Genomic DNA, 16,856 nt, shown 5'->3' on the forward strand with positions numbered 1-16,856 from the left:
TTTGCTAGAAAACTTTAATATTTTTCACCCTTTCATGTAAAGCCTAGCTCTCTCAATATCAATGTTGAATTAATTATGAAATAAGGGCCAAATAGGTCACTGAACTGTACACAAAATTGCAATTTGGCAATCGAACTCAAAAAAATTACAATTGGGTGCCTAAACAACACAAAGTCATGCAATTTAATCCAAAATTACTTGTTTACCTGATGTACCGATTACCAATTTTAAAAATAATATTTTAAAATAATTTTAAATAAAATAATTAATTAAAATTAAAAATAAAAAAATGAACCTTCGGCTAGAAACGAAGGTCTGCTTCGCCTCCAGCCGAAAGTTCATTTTTTTTAATTAATTATTTTATTTAAAATTATTTTAAAATATTATTTTAATTTTAAATTTAGTAATCGGCGCATCAAGTAAAACAAGTCATTTTGGATTAAATTGTAAAATTTTGTATAATTTAAGAACGCAATTACATTATTTTTTAGTTCGATAACCTAATTGCAGTTTGATATGTAGTTTACTGACCTACTTCACTCTTATTTCATTATAATTATTGAAAACACCATACATCTTTATGATCTTCTTCACGAAAAATCTTAATGGTTGCGAAACTGCCAACTAGACCATGCATGTGGCATGTGCCGTATTCATGATTCAAATTTAGAATGATTTAAGCTAGCTAACAGCTACCTAGGCAAAATACATTTTATACTATCAACACCAAACATGTGTATGAATATTATATTACACACGTACATTCACTTACACATACACATAGAGTTCATTTCTTAATGTTAGTAGGAATTTAACTCACTGGTTCAGTAAGTAGTATTTGAGACAAGAGACCAATATTTAAAACTCAACAGTGCACATCGAAATTTAATTTGACCCTATTTACTGAGCCACTACAAGTGATCTGTCAAGCCGGAGTGTGGAGAAGCTCTTGGGATTGCAAGAGTTCATTTCTTAGTGTCGTATTTAATCAATATTTAAAAGTTTCGTTAATTATCATTATATATATATAATTCAGTTCTCGTGCGGTTGTGCGGTTGCTTTAGGTGCGTAATTTTTCTCTTAAAGTACGTGATTTTTCTTCTTAAAGTGCGTGATTTGTATGCTTAAGGTGCGTGAATGTTGAAACTTAAGATGGGTGAACCTAAAGCTTAAGACGCGTGATTTTCTTTCTTAAGGTGCGTGATATATATGCTTAAGGTGCGTGAGTTGTTGAAACTTAAGGTGCGTCATTTTAAAACCTTAGGCGTGTGGTTTGTGTTCATAAGGTGTGTGGCTTGTATACTTAAGGTGCGTGGTTTGTGTATTTAAGGTGCGTCGGCCTAAAAATTTAGGTGCGGATGGTTAGTGTTTTTAAGGTGCTTTATTTGTGTGCTTAAGGTGCGTAACCGCACAACCGCACAGGAACCCTTCCCTATACACACACATGTCAAGATTCACATACTCCACAAACTCCAAATCTCCAATATAGGTTAATTTAATCATAATAGTGCATTTATACCGATATTAATGTGGTTGGGTTAATATTCTAATCTCTTGTTTTAATGGACTAGTTTTAAACACAAGCCCAGAGTGCCATTGAAAAATACTCCATGAAAAAAGTAAAAGACAATAAAATTATATGATTGAAATAAATGAGAAAACACAAATCTTATACCTATTAAAAGATAAAATTTTAATTTTTGATGACATAAAAGATTATTATTTCACATAAATTTATAAAAATTATATTGAACTTAATAGGTATTGAATTGGTATTTCAAAATGATCACATTTTTAACAAGTACAAATATACTTTTCTACAATTTTTTCTGTTGTAATTAGAATTTTAACATTGATACTATAATACAAAAAATGAAAATTTTCTTTTAATTAATGATAAGTCAATAATACATATATATATACCTCCATTATGTATGAAACAAATGATATGCAAACTCTTTCTTAAAAACTGAGTTTTTTTTTCTAAAAAAAAAGTTAAAAATAAATAAAAACTAAATTTGTAAATCAGAAATCATATTAAAATATATACAAATTATTCATTAATTCAAAATTATTATTAAGTTAAACTATCTAAAAACTACATATACACATATGTGTGCATGTATAAATTTGTATTTTACATAGGAAGAGTATATTTGATAAAATGAAAAATGTTAAGGGTAGACCTGTAAAAAAGTATAAATGTATACAATTAAAAAACACCAAAGAAAAACACTTAATGTCACTTATATCACTAACAAATGTTTTAGTCCAATTAAGAAATAATACCGTAGTGTCCAAAACATTGTTAAAACACATTTTCTCTTCTATTTCACTAACTTCTAACCTCTGCATTGGTAAACTACTTTAGCTCTGTTTAGTAAGGTTTTAAAAAGAGCCAATAGTTTATTTTAAATTATAAATAGATATTCACTCTATTTATCAAATGAATAAATAAATAAATAAATAAATAAGAGTGTAAAATGTAAAATAGTCTTTGCAAATAAAATAAAATTAGTATTTTCAAAATTTTCACTAATAACAAAATTTCAAGCAGATTAATGAAGCATTTTTACAGAAAAACTAACATGAAATTGATTTTTTTTGCAGGTTTGTGAAGTATTTATGTACAGAAAAACTAACATGGAATCTATATTTTTTTGCAGGTTCGTGAAATATTTATGTACAGAAAAACTAACATGGAATTTATTTTTTTTTGCAGGTTCATGAAGTATTTATGTACAGATATTTGTCACTGTAAAATACTTACCTCTTCGTCATGAAAAATCAACTCTCTGCTCTTGATCTGAGTAGAGCCTCTCCTTTCCATTACACAGTAGGTACGCATCGCTCGTAGCTTTATAGCACTACGTCTGTTCCAGGCTTTCAACTGGTTGGCAAGACAATACATCCCCATTATACAAAATCGTTTAGCAGCAGAACGCAAAAGATAACAGCACTGGAGAATTTTTTGTATCTGTATGTAGTCTATAGCTTAATATGGCATGTAATATATATCTGAGATGTAGATGTTTAGAAGCTTCAGAGTTCTAAATGTANGCTAGAGTATATATATCCAAGAAGGCATTATGGAGATCGTATACATATGCCTGTATCTAATGATGAGCGTGAAGGAGCTCTATAATTGTTCATGGATTACCGAATCGTTAGCGACGATTCGGTTTACTATTATATTTCCCGGTAATGCTTTCCGGCTAATTTGAAAATAAATTTCGGTAATTGGATCACATTAAACCACTAAATTTAATGTTGCAACGTTGGTAAAACCTAACGTAAAGACGCGCTGGTTATTATCCTACAAAGGCGGTCTGGCAAACGGCGGCGTTTACACTTGGGCGGGAATTTGTGAAAAAATTAGCCCATTACGACGCCATTTTTTTGTGCTGCATTTATTGCTGCTCTTGTTGCTATTTTATATATAGAGATGTTTTAGTATATATAAATTTATTTATTTTTTTTAATTTTCAGCAGAGTTAGGCTCATGGGGCAGGGCAAGGTAGGTTAGCAATTTCTAATTAATCACCACTTCAATTCCCTATAGTTCTCTATCTACATTTACTTTTTTACCACTTATGTATTGAACACCCTACTTATTGCTCACACTAGTAACTATCTACAATCTTTTAATTGAATATGTGTTGCATTGCTAAGCACTTCATTGCCACTACTTCCATTATTATCATGCATTTTAAAAAAAAAACTACTTTATAAATTGTAAACTAATTTAAGAAGGCAAAAACTTGTATATGATATGTGAGACGGGTCGGATTAAGATGAAAATATAATACTTATACTGAAAAATGTACTTCATTCGTCCCATTTTGTTTGCCTGATTTGGTTAATCAGCTTGACTAAAATTATTTTTAATTCAATTTTTCATAATATTAAGTTTAGTATTAGTTTATAAAATTTATATATTTAGAAACTACATTAAAAGTACTATTAAACACAAAAAAAAAAAATTAAAAATACTAAAGAAAATAAGTAATGAAAAAAGAGTTGATTTGACCAATGAATAGTAAACATGGTAGGCAAATTGAGATAGGGAGTCAAGAATAAAGTGTTTGTTACTTATAAGAGAAAGTGTAATATTTTTTGAGAAAAAAAAATGTAATAAGTAATAAATATTTAATTTTTAATTAGTATTATATTTTTTCAGTATAAATATTGTATTTTTCTTCAAAAGTATTACACTTTTCCATATAAGTAATAAACACTTTATTTATTATTAGTATTATATATTTCAGTATAAATATTACATTACATTTTTATAAGGATAAAGTCACTAATTTAAGAAAAATGAAAATTAGAGAAAAGAAAGCATTTTTCTAAAAATAAACAGGCCTACTACTTTTAGCTTTTTTGCTGTTATTATGCAATTTTTTTTTCATTGACCAGATCAGTTTGTTCATGGTTCTCGTGCAGTGCAGTTGTGCACCTTCCTACTTCGTTAACTTCCCTCCAAAACGATTCTTCTCCTAGGGTTTTTTTCCATGCTGGTAAACCTCTGTCAGCCTGTCACTTTTCTCTTTTCTGTTATAGCTTTTATTTGAAATTCACACTTTTTTCCCCTCTGATCCAATGATTATCACTGGGCACCTGAGTACAGTTCATTGCGTTCTTACAATTCTCGTTCAATTTCCTAATTTCAAGTCTTTTTCAGCTGCTAAAACGCGCATGTACTGCGTTTCTGTGTTCGCAAGGAGGGGCACATGGAGCAGCCCCACTGCCTTAGCTATTTTATGCTTTTGTTGATTGATTTGCGTGGAAAAATGTGTGGTCCTTTTTCGGATTTTCTTGAAGTTTTGTTACATTTCAGACTTGGCTACACCAAATGTTCGAAGCTTGAGTTTGACGTGTAGTTTTTTGTATAGTGAGCTTGGGTACTGAGCCTTTACATTGTGGCTGGTATTCTTCTTATGGCTTAATATTTGCTGGTACTTTGAATTATTATTTTATTATAAAAGGTTGGATTTGTTAGGGATTTCAATTCTGTGTAACTGTGTTTGCTCAAGTTTTCTTGTTTATGGATATATTATGTAAATAGTCGTTCTTGGTGGTACTCAATTCTTTTGGTGGGTTCTGGTTTATTTATTGAGTAAATTTAGAAGTTTGGAAAGCTAGGAAGTAGTTTGTAGAGGGTCTTGAGTTGTTGGTGTGCTGAAGTTTGATTGTTTTAAGGGTTAGTAGATGAAATATGGAGAGCAATGGGAATTGTAAATTTTCAAGAAATTTAGAGGATGGGGTTGAAAGCCATCCAGGGGACAAGAGTATGTGCCAGATTCATAGTAGTCACTCATTGATTCAAGATGGGAATCAATCAGTTATGAACCGAATCAATGGAGATCATGTTGGTAGCCCATTGGATGTTTCTGGAAAGTCTGATGATGAGCAGCATGATGTCAGTGTGCCTGATGCATTTGAAAATAGGATGAGGAGGTTGTCTTCTGTAGTTGGTACTTCTTCCAATGTGCAATCTGATGCATCTTCTCCTGAATCACCATACCGTAGAGCAACATCACTGCCGTATTCATCAGGTGCAGATCTGAGTTGGAGTGCACCACCCCGAGCCCGAAGAGGTTGGCACCTTATACATTTTTTATTTCTGTATTTATTTTTTCTCTTTGCCTTTTTTAAATGAATTAGCAGTGTACAGCCAAGCTTGAAGTATGCTTACAGCGTGGTTTTCCTCAAATTTGTTAATTTACTCTTGCACAATGTGTTGCATTTGTGTATTGGCGCTGTATATTACTAATTTGTAACAGTATTTATGACCTTCATTGAATGTCTAAAATATCTACTAATACACATTAGATTGCAAAAAGTTTTTGGAATTTTGGAATTATTAGGATAGTTAGTTGGAGATCATGAAAATTGTGGGTGCCCAGAGAAGTAGGGTTGTTGTACATTGAAAAGTTGAATTATTGTTGTAACACCCTGCTTTTATAATTTGTGAAAGAAAGAAAGAAATAGGGCAGATATGTCCATTGGAGAAGGCCTATGCTGCTGTAAGAAAAAAAGTATAGAGAAATGGTTGATTGTGCAGTTCCGATGAATAGCTGCAATTTGAGATCTGTGGCAATTGACAACTTTGGTGGAAAATGGTTGAACTCCCCAAAAGGTGAAAAAGTGTTCTGTTAACTTTATACTCCCATGAGCCTACCTCCATAATAGGAAGAACAGATTTTAGCTTTGTATATAGTGCTATGCTAGAAAAAATCCTGATTCTGACTCTGATGCTTGTTATCCTAACATTTCTCTTTTCCAATGGTTATGTTAAGGTTTCTGATAAATAGGTAAAATGGTGAAAAATGGAAAGGTATGATCTGAATGGCATATGGTTATGTTAAGAGTTTTTTGATGAAGAAACTGAAGCTCCTGCTTCTCAAGAGGATGACCTTGATTAGGATTGCATTGGTTGTGTTAGTATTAGCTAGTATTGATGTTTGTGACTATATGACCGGACAAATATGCATGTTTTATTATAATTTCGGCTAAACTAAACTAATTTTATCTTAAAATTGCATGCAAAGCATTTACATATCAATTAAAAACATTAAATTTGATGTTTACTACATTGTGTCCCATTTTAAACAAAAGTGATACTTTGCTTTGTGCTTTAAACCAGGGCAATGCCTTGTCACTCTGTGCATTTTGCTTTAAAATACTTTGGTATGATGTCTACAGTTGTTATGAGGAGGGAAGGGGGTGGATCTTCAATTTTTCCTGATATGGAAAGATATTTCTTAAGAGGAGAGGAAATCTGTGCCTGAAAACACTGTACCCTTTTTCTAGGCAAATGCTTATGCATGGCATTGTGGTGAAGGAATTTGCAGTGATGTATCTCCTACTGCTTCTAGCTCTTCTTGTTACCATTACAAAAAATTTCTGCTGCTGTTTCTTCAAATATTGTAGTCTTCTCCTTTCTTCTTCTTGATTTTTATTTTTTTTTGAAAAATTGTAGTCTTCTCCTATTTCTTCTATTTCATCTTGTTGTTAACTTGTCATTCACAAAATCAGTATTTATTAAAAATCTGCGGTCTTCAATTCTCTACCCAAAAGGATTCCTTATCTACTAGAAATGAAGCTGATATTATTTCCCTAGATGATGATCGGACTAGTGTCACACTCTAGTGCCCCTGTACGCTCTGACATTTGCTTGTTAATTAACATTATCATGAAGGGTCATAGCGTAACTGCGGTACTATCTGTGTTGTTTGTAAGTTTTGGATTTGTGGTCTACTAATTTTACACTGTAAATAGAGTACTTTAATGGCTTGAGGTGGTTTTAGTGACTTCTATTTCCTTGTTTCTTATTTAATATTGAGTTTTCTTTTCACTTTTTAGGTTTGGGGCATAGCATCACTGCACCTGCATCGGCACACAGAAATCTCATCCTTGAAGGCCAGGAAGTTGTATTTTCAAGATCTATGACGGATAAAAAGATCACTCCAAGGCACGAACTGAGATTAGATAGACTTTCTGAGCGTGAGAAGGTAAAACTGCAGAAACTATTTGTATAGCTCCACATTGAGTTGCTGTCTTTTAGCATGAACCATTGAACTGATTTTTCTTTTGCCATGTACTTTATCTAGATTTGTTTATTGGAACCATAAGGTGCGGTAGCAGTTAAGTTGTAGTATTGTGCATGAGAAATATTTGCCATTTTCAAGTATATTATTACTTAAAAGTGAAATGAAAATTTGGGAATTCTAAGAAAACTTTTCCTTTTTAAAAAAATTGTGCATTGGAACTTCTATTTTATTTTTTAACGTCTTATTGGGGGATGGATAAGTAGAATTGGAATTCTATTTGGAGTTGTAGGGTCACAAATACTTTTGAATATGAGTGGAGAATACAAAGTGAATGAAGATATATTACTTGAAAATTAAAATATAGTATGTCTGTGTGTGTATGTGTGTTTGTTTATGCACTATTTTTCATTAGCTAGATTTTTCACCAAGGCTTTTGACAAGTGTTATGAATGATGGAATGCCATTTGCTCTTTAACTTAGTTACTGCCATTAAAAATATATTGTTTGTGTTTTATTTTCTTCTTAGGGACTTGTTATTTCCACTGTTATACCTTGTTTTGATCTTTAGGTTAAATGTTGTGAGATGAAAATTTACATGATTGAATGATTGACATAGTACCATGTTCCATCTTTTCTATTTGGTTGTAACTTTTTTCATACTCTCTTCATCATTTTCAGCAAAAGCTCATTGTAGAGCTAGTAAAGATCCAAAGAGACGGGACAGTGGAGGTTGATCTAACTGAGAGTTCTCCTGTGGCTTCTGAACTTTTGGAGCTTCATACACTTGAAAGCCGACTTCCTAGCATTGATAAGATTGTCACTGATTCTAACAAGTTTGTCCCAAAATTGAAGATTGCAGTGCTTGTAGTGGGAACAAGGGGAGATGTTCAGCCATTCCTGGCTATGGCTAAGAGACTTCAGGCATGATTTCAGTATATCCCTTGTTGGCTTAACAATACTCACTGCTTCTTACACTCCCATTTGCACATATTTTGATGTACCTTGGTTATTTGGATTACAAACATGAAATTTAGATCCAGTGGACAATACACAAACAAACACACACACAGAGACACCAATGTATTGTGCAAAAGATGGGACACATGATAGATGTGAACTCTATCTGTCCCTAACCATCTAATCCATATTCCTCTTTGTTTACCGAAAATTCTACATCACCTAAAAACAGTAGTTTTTGTGGTATACAACACACACTCTCTCTCTTTCTCTCTCTTAATGAATATATTAGAAAGTGGCATTTCTTACTATCTTAAAGTAGTAACCTTCTTTGTTCATAAGATTTCTTGTAACTTTTAAGTAATTAAGTTAATGATTATTAAAACTTCAAATAGTAGCTTAAGTTTATATTAATTGAAAGGTATTTAACCCCTTCTAAGACCTATTTATTGTATTAAACATCTGAATTGTAATATCCCACCAGATGACCCAACAAAGAAAGGTACACTCAGTAATATTTTAATATATACTGTTTATGCTAAAAATGAAGTTGTTGAAAGTATGGCATTATTTATTTGTGGTAAATTAGGCATTCATCATTCCCATTGAGGTAATAAATGCATGCATTGGTTTTCTTAAGACTTTACTCATAATAACTTTACCATATATTCTTTTTCTTCGTCTTTTCAGATTCTTACATTCTAGTTTCCTAGGGATTCCTTTATCATTTTCTGCAAAAGTGGATGAAATCTTGTATATTTATTCTTTTATTTTGCATCTTATAGAGTACGTCCTTGATACTGGCATCATTTATTTTTTCCTCCTTTTTGGCTAGGCTTAAGTTTTCTAATTGGTCTTATGCATGTTATCAGGAATTTGGTCATTCTGTTAGGCTGGCCACTCATGCCAATTTCCGTGATTTTGTGAAGTCAGCAGGTGTAGACTTCTATCCTCTGGGCGGTGACCCTCGGGTTTTGGCAGGATGTAAGAGATTCATGGCATGCAAATTTTTAATCTTATGTTTGAGCACAATTTATACTGTAGTGGTGGTAATTGTTTGATTTTATGTGACATTATTTAGTTTCATTGATGTTGTGAACAAAGAAACTGCACCTGTGCTATTATGTAGTGATATCTTCATTTAGAATAGGAAAATGATCATAGTTATAAAGCAATAGGTCCAATTTGTAAACTAGTACTCCGTATTAGATTGCATTGGCACAATTTATGTTGTAGGCAGCAAACATGATCTTTTAATAACTTATAACTGATGACTGAAGTATAGATCAATAATTTTTTATTTTTGAAGATACATTTGAGGGGAATGGGGATTGAACTTTAGACCTCTTATACAAAGTTCCAAGTATATGCCAGTATGCCACTAGACTATAAGGCCTTTGGCAATATGGATCAACTTTGGTTGTGAGTAAGTTTTGTTAATTGCAGATATGGCCAGAAATAAAGGCTTCATTCCCTCAACACCAGGAGAGATTACAGTACAGAGAAAACAGTTAAAGGCCATTATTGAATCGCTTCTTCCTGCTTGTACTGAACCAGATCTAGAAACTGGTCAGCCTTTCAGGGCTCAAGCAATTATTGCAAATCCTCCTGCATATGGTGAGCCTAATAGCTCTGTCTTTGTACTTCAAAATCTTCTTAATGTTCCATTTGGATTATTATTATTATTATTATTTGTTTACAATTTTGTATTTTTTTTTGAACAAATGAGCATGATGGATGGTGTGTGATGAATAATATAATACATTTTGCGACTAGAATTTTTCTAATTGTCATTGGTGAACTTGTTGAATTATGTGTATCACACCTCAGCTAAAGATTAAACTCTTAGAGAGGGGAAAAAGATTATTATTTTATATATAATCCCTAACATGCACCCTCATTTTAGCTAAAATTCATTTGATTGCTAAATGTGAAAACATTTTGATCATGGGTAGATTATGGACTTCAAAACCTCAATTTGCTCCAAATACTGTGTTGAATTATGTATTTGACCTCAACATAAAGCGTAAGGCCGTAAGCTATAAGAGGGGAAATATTTATTATTCATACACTATCCTCAACAGAAAGAAGTTTTTGTCTTGAACCCTTTCCATCACTAGTTATAATATCTCATGTCATTCTCTATATATACCACAGTAGTAATGGTCTTTGTGTTGAATCATGTCTACAAACATTGCATCTTTTTGTTCTCATGCCCTTTTTGTCAGGACATGTTCATGTTGCTGAAGCCCTTGGAGTACCTCTTCACATATTTTTCACAATGCCTTGGACGTGAGTTTCTTGTTACTTCAATGTTGCTAGATCTATAGTCATATACAAAGGTTTTAGCTGTTCAATTTCTTGTATTTGACTATTTGCTGATAAACCATTTTAAAGAGCTCTTTTTTTTTCTTTTTTTTTCCTTTTTTTTCATTTATTTATTTGCTTACTTTTGTTGTTTGTTTCTATCAACTGTATAAACTAATTGTAAATCATTGATAGCATGTAGCCTTTGACAATCTTGTTGAATAGGGAGGAAAAAAGGGATTCTAGTTTTTTCATTTAACAAAAATGGGTACATGTACATGTTTATATACAAAAGAAAACAACTCTTCGCTGCTACCCATTCTAGTCATCTAACTAGATGGGAACGTATCCAGAGGATGGTTGGATAATAACTTTTAACTTTCTGACCCTTAGTAACCTCAACATATCAACACTACTCCTCAAGTTGGAGACATTAAAAAGTGACTAACAGTGCTTGTTGCAATTGAAATATCAGGACAAGTAACTGTTAGGTAGAGCAATGTTCCAACTAAACTTTGCTCTCTATCAAGGTCAAATAGAGGCTCCCCTATTCTGGAAGAAGCTTAACATTGGGATCTATGGGTCATGGGCGTGTGAACTGGTTTTCAATTTAAGCTCTGTCTCCTTAAGTGTATCCCAAACATATTTTCATTGTGACACAGATTCCTTGCTTTGACTGTGCAACTTCAGTCCCAGGAAATGTATAAACTTGTCAAGATCTTTCAAAATGTAGGCGATGTCTGTAAAAGATAATCATCCACCTTTATTCGAATCAAACAATCCTCTATACCACTGTACTAAATCAACCAAACGAGGCATGAAGTGATTGTTTTTAGCCACAGAGAACGTTTGAGCCAACGAACCATGTCTGTCCCCCCTTAAGCAACAAACCTAGGAAATTGCTTTGTATAGATTTCCTCATTGATTAAGTAATATAGTCATAGAACTGGTTCAGTTGTGTACCTTTGGCTAAAGTAGTTGAGCCACAATATGTTATATTCTTTGATTCCATATTGTCACACTAGTCATTTATTGTGTTTTTGAACTTCTGAATATGTTGTCTTACATGTTTTTTTAATAGGCAGGCCAACTTATGAATTTCCACATGCATTCGCTCGTGTACCTCAAAGCGCTGGATACTGGGTAAGTTTCCTGTTTTCTGCAAAAAAACTCTTTCTCTGGGATTTCTGAATCATGAAAATTTTCTCTTAACATTTCCTGCTTGATCCAGCTTTCTTATATAGTTGTGGACTTATTGATATGGTGGGGAATACGAAGCTACATCAATGACTTTAGGAAAAAGAAGCTAAATCTTCCCCCAATTGCGTATTTCAGTATGTACTATGGTTCAATATCTCACTTGCCTACTGGCTATTTGTGGAGTCCTCATGTTGTGCCCAAGCCACAAGGTATGCATGGAATAGTAATTATTTTCGGATAATTTGTTTGCCTTTTTTCCTTTTTTAAATACACACATACACACATTTTGCACTCCTGTTGGTAAAGACAATATGTTTTTCCACATCCTCTATTTCTTTGCTAGTAATTGCTTTAAGTTATTTGGGATTGCCATTTCCAGATGTCTATCTTCTTTACCTCTTTAAATGATTGAATTTGCTTTAGTACCCTTATGACGCTACAACAATTTAGGGCTTCTCTAGATCATTGGATCAAGCTCTCTCTCATCTCCTTTTCTTTATTGATGGTTTTCTATGTCTCCTTATACTTCACAATCAACTGGGAGGAGAATCTATATCTGATGGAATCTAATTCCCAATCAATATGTTTTAGATCTAGTTTTAGGGTTGTCTTTACCATTTGACAGTAGAGCTATATATTATATGTAATGTATTTCTTTTTGTCTGACAAATACCACAGACTGGGGCCCGCAGGTTGATGTTGTCGGTTATTGTTTCTTAAACCTTGGATCAAATTACCAGCCTCCTGAAGCTTTTACCCAATGGATCAAAAGAGGATCTAAACCTATTTATATTGGTTTTGGAAGCATGGTATGGTGATCCTTTTCTTGGAAGTTTCTAATATTGATAAAAAGTGGCTTCTTATTTTGATTTATTTCTTTTTCTTTTTTGTTTATTTGTTACCCTTTATTTCTGTTGTTTTGAGATATTATTCCTGCTGTATGAACCCATAAGGCTTTTAGATTGAGGTTTCCAAACAGCTCTCCAATAAATACTTTATAGCATGCTATAGGAAGACTATTTAAGGGCAACCTCAATGGAGGTTTTTGGGGTTTTTTTTGGCTGTTTTGGAAGAAAGAGAAAGTGAGGTGGCAGAGGAGGGAGAAGGCCAGCACAGAAGTTGCACATGCCTGCTGGGCAATTGGAGGCTGGCAACGACTCCAATTTTTTTACTTTTTATATTAATTTTTCTAATTTCACTTTTTATTTTTGGTTGCAGTCTAGGACCCACAAAAAACTTGCCCAAAAACCTTACCAATGGGGTTGCTCTAATATGCCCTTTCTGCATTATTATTTATGAACATTACTTTTATTCATCTTAAATGGATCTGGATTGTGTAATCAGTTAGCAATTAAATTGAAGAGCTTGTAAAATTAACAATAGTAGCAGATGATACTTAGATTCTCCATGTGTTATTAGACTTATTGCAGTGTTTTTAGAAAAAGAAAAGAAAAGAAAGAACTGTTATCATACTAGAGGTATATATTAGTCAAATCTTGTCTGCTTCAAATTAAATTCATGGACTACTCTTACAATAGAACATTTCAGGTCAAATAATTTGGCTGGACTCCTTGAAACATACCTTATGAAACATGCTAAATCCTAATGGCTTCTCATATTTTACAGTTATATGAGAGACATAAAGCTAATATATTCTCACCTGTTGCCAATATTGTCAATAGTCTTTGTTGGTGTTTGAATCCACTTCAGTTTGCACAGTGAGTTTTATGAGGTTTTACATACTGATAATTATCTATTGCTTGAAGCCTCTTGAGGATTCCAAGAAAACCACAGATATAATTGTGGAAGCACTGAAAGTTACTGGACAGAGGGGAATTATTGACCGAGGTTGGGGAGGTCTTGGTACTTGTAAGTTGTCTCTCTTCATGATGCTTCTTCTCTTTTGAGGTTTTGCTTTCTTAGGAATACAATGTCCATTTCCTAGAGAGTCTTCATCAAAAGGATGTTTGCTATGATATTTTAATTTATTTGTTTTTGAACTAGGTTGCCTCCTTATGGAGATGCCTGATAGTTGGGTTCTCTCAGGAGAACTCAACTTAAAAAAAAAAAAACAAGAGAAATGCGATGAAATATTTGGTTGTGCAAGTTCCTTAGCAAGTTTTTCCACTTCTGATTGTAGATCATTCTTCTTCTTCTTCTTCTTCTTTTTTTCTTAATTTGAGAAATTTACCTATGTTGCCTTTCAGTACCAGAAATTCCTGAAACTGTTTATAAGCTTTCGGATTGCCCTCATGACTGGCTTTTCCTGCAATGCTCAGCTGTGGTGAGTTTTGCCATTTTTATTTTCTGAGTTTCCTGCGTGTCACATTTGTGTTATTCTTTTAAGTTCTGTATACTAAAGGAATGTAAGTGCTTTTCTTATAGGATTGGATGGGTGTGTGTGGGGGCAATGGGTGATTATCATACATAATGTTTTATGGTGACCTCAGTTATTGCATGTCAAGAAAATTATTTTGTGAAATGACATTTAATGTACTAGTATTGTTATTGCTTGTGCATAGGTTCATCATGGTGGTGCCGGAACCACGGCTGCGGGACTACGGGCTGGGGTAATATTTTCTTTCTTTGAAATTGAAAATTGAATTAAATTTCAACTTAATGCCTTGTGACAGTAGATGTATGGATTGCCCTTCCTGTGCATTCCTTGACGGAAAACCTAACCACCATCATGCGGTTGTCCAATACAAAATGCAGTGTCCAACAACTATAGTACCATTCTTCGGAGATCAATTTTTCTGGGGGGACAGACTTCATCAGAGGGGACTAGGACCACCTCCAATTCCTATATCTCAGCTCACTGTCGAAGGCTTATCTGAGGCTATAAGATTCATGCTCCAACCTGAGGTACGCATTTACCTTTCTGAATCATGGTATTTATGAATTATGAAGAATTATCTTTTCCGTTTCAGTTAGTGTTTAAATTTTATACTTGGAACTTCAACTGTCAATGTCAAAAAATATTGTTTGTTAGGATCAAACGCTTACCAATACGCCGCCAAAAGCTATAGCTTTTAGCAAAGGGGGAACTTTATTTCCTTATACCGCCACCACATTTTCAAGAGGCAGGGGGTTGGATTTGACCATTCAGGCCTCTGCCTAACAACCCCATAGCTACTCGGTGCTAGGCTTGGCCCTTCACCGGCCTCAGCACAACATGGTTTGACATTTCTTCCATTATAATTGAACAGGTGAAATCACGAGTAATGGAGCTAGCAAGGCTAATAGATAGCGATGATGGAGTTGCAGGTGCTGTCGATGCTTTTCATCGCCATTTACCCACAGAGCTACCATTACCAACCCCACCTTCCGTGGAAGAAACTGATAGTCCGGATCCTTTGCAATGGCTTTTTATAAAGATTGGCAGCCTCTGTTCCCTGGCTTGTGGTTCTAAATCTTAGGTTTTGAAGACATTATGGAATCATACATTTGTTCTTCTGTTTTTTCTTGTTCATGCTTTCATCATATCCATCATTCATTTTATTCATAGAAATAAGGGAATTTATCTGTTCATATGTGTTTCATAGTCAGATGTAGTGAATAGGCTTATATTCTTGAGGCTTTTCTGTATAATTGATTGTTTGATTTGGGAATGCAACTCCTCTCTTTTAGGCTTGTTTTTAGGTTCAGCAATGTCTGGTTTGATTCTTGAGCTTTGAAGGAAATTGAAATCAGAATGCCAGTGTGTCGTGGGTTGTGAAATGTAGCTTTATTAAAACATTAGAAAATTGTTTTTTTTTTTGTTATGAGGAAACACACTGTCATTATCCTAGGTTTTAAACAAGATAAAATATTTGAAAATTGTTATTTTTACTCCTTACAATCGCTATATCATTTCACTCTTTATGGCACTGAAAATTTATTATATTTTTATTAGGGATAAGGGTCAAATAAGTAGTTGAATACTTGAATCTGGCCAAAAAGTGCAATTAAATTTTCAAACTAAAAAAACTCAAGTGAAACTAGCAAATAAAGTGCAAACAGGAGAGATGGATGACCCTAGAGAGTTAGCAAAAAGTTTAATCTCAACTAGATGGGGATGTTATTGATAGACTTGAAGATTGGGGGAGTAGGGACTAGTAATGGGATAATTGGATAAGCATATGGGTTTAATTGTTAAAATTAATAGTTAGAGAGGCAAACACTTAATGAAATAGTTGTTACATGTAATGTAAGAACCATTAGCCAAGAACCTTGTGGTCCAGTGGCATCAAACCCTTCCCTTTATACGGGAGGTGGTGGGTTCGAACCTCAGTGGAGTCAATACTGACTGAACAGATACTGCATTGCAATTTAGCAATTAGTACAAATGTAAGAACCGAAATAAAATTATTTTGTTTACTTTTAATTTTCATAGTTAATTTAATGTGTGTTCCCCGCTTGCTACACTGACTAAACTAAATTAGGAAAATCTTGTGAAGGGATTTAATGCTAACATACCAGAGAACTTGATGATGAAGCGGTGTTGTGGCAGTCGTTGTGGACCATGGGTAATGGTTAATACTGCAGTTGTGTTGAACTGATACTACAGTTGTGTTGAAATGATACTGCAGTTGTGTTGAAAGGGAACTGCAGTTGCGCGGAACAGAGGTCGTGTCATCCATCTAGAACTGTAGTTGTGTTGTTGAACGGATACTGCAGTTGTATTGAAAAGATACTGCGGTTATGTTGAACGGATACTGCAGTTGTGTTGAACGGATGAATGACCTCTGTTCCGTGCAACTGCAGTTTCCTTTCAACACAACTGCAGTATTTTTTCAATACAACCGCAGTATCCGTTCAACACAACTACAGTATCAGCTATGATCATGGTCCACA

The 16,856-nt window shown here is 33.6% G+C and overlaps 1 protein-coding gene across 4 annotated transcripts; it reads left to right on the forward strand.

The window, feature by feature from the left end:
- The first annotated feature begins 4,399 nt into the window (after positions 1-4,399).
- LOC116019930 (sterol 3-beta-glucosyltransferase UGT80B1-like) lies at positions 4,400-15,709 on the forward strand. Of its 4 annotated transcripts, none has more exons than XM_031260325.1 (15): positions 4,400-4,520; positions 4,685-5,600; positions 7,369-7,517; positions 8,235-8,477; positions 9,386-9,497; positions 9,960-10,130; positions 10,742-10,805; positions 11,906-11,963; positions 12,052-12,229; positions 12,699-12,829; positions 13,787-13,889; positions 14,228-14,304; positions 14,543-14,590; positions 14,736-14,885; positions 15,230-15,709. In XM_031260325.1, exons 2-15 carry the CDS (start codon positions 5,219-5,221, stop codon positions 15,437-15,439), a joined length of 2,076 nt encoding a protein of 691 aa, XP_031116185.1. In that variant the 5' UTR covers positions 4,400-4,520; positions 4,685-5,218; the 3' UTR covers positions 15,440-15,709. The 4 variants fall into 4 exon arrangements, with proteins under 4 accessions (XP_031116185.1, XP_031116187.1, XP_031116186.1 ...); XM_031260327.1 differs by having other exon boundaries at positions 4,424-4,520; positions 5,203-5,600; XM_031260326.1 differs by lacking the exon at positions 4,400-4,520 and having other exon boundaries at positions 4,528-5,600.
- Positions 15,710-16,856: the final 1,147 nt, after the last annotated feature.

Source organism: Ipomoea triloba, chromosome 5 (assembly GCF_003576645.1).
Source record: "Ipomoea triloba cultivar NCNSP0323 chromosome 5, ASM357664v1".
NCBI lineage: Eukaryota > Viridiplantae > Streptophyta > Magnoliopsida > Solanales > Convolvulaceae > Ipomoea > Ipomoea triloba.

What these genes read in the sequence shown, in the direction of transcription:
- LOC116019930 (XM_031260325.1), top strand. Translation starts at nt 5,219, where the DNA reads ATGGAGAGCAATGGGAATTGTAAATTTTCAAGAAATTTAGAGGATGGG. An exon ending in CTATGGCTAAGAGACTTCAG is followed by an intron (nt 8,478 to 9,385) that starts GCATGATTTCAG and finishes GCATGTTATCAG; the next exon opens with GAATTTGGTCATTCTGTTAG. An exon ending in CCCTCGGGTTTTGGCAGGAT is followed by an intron (nt 9,498 to 9,959) that starts GTAAGAGATTCA and finishes TGTTAATTGCAG; the next exon opens with ATATGGCCAGAAATAAAGGC.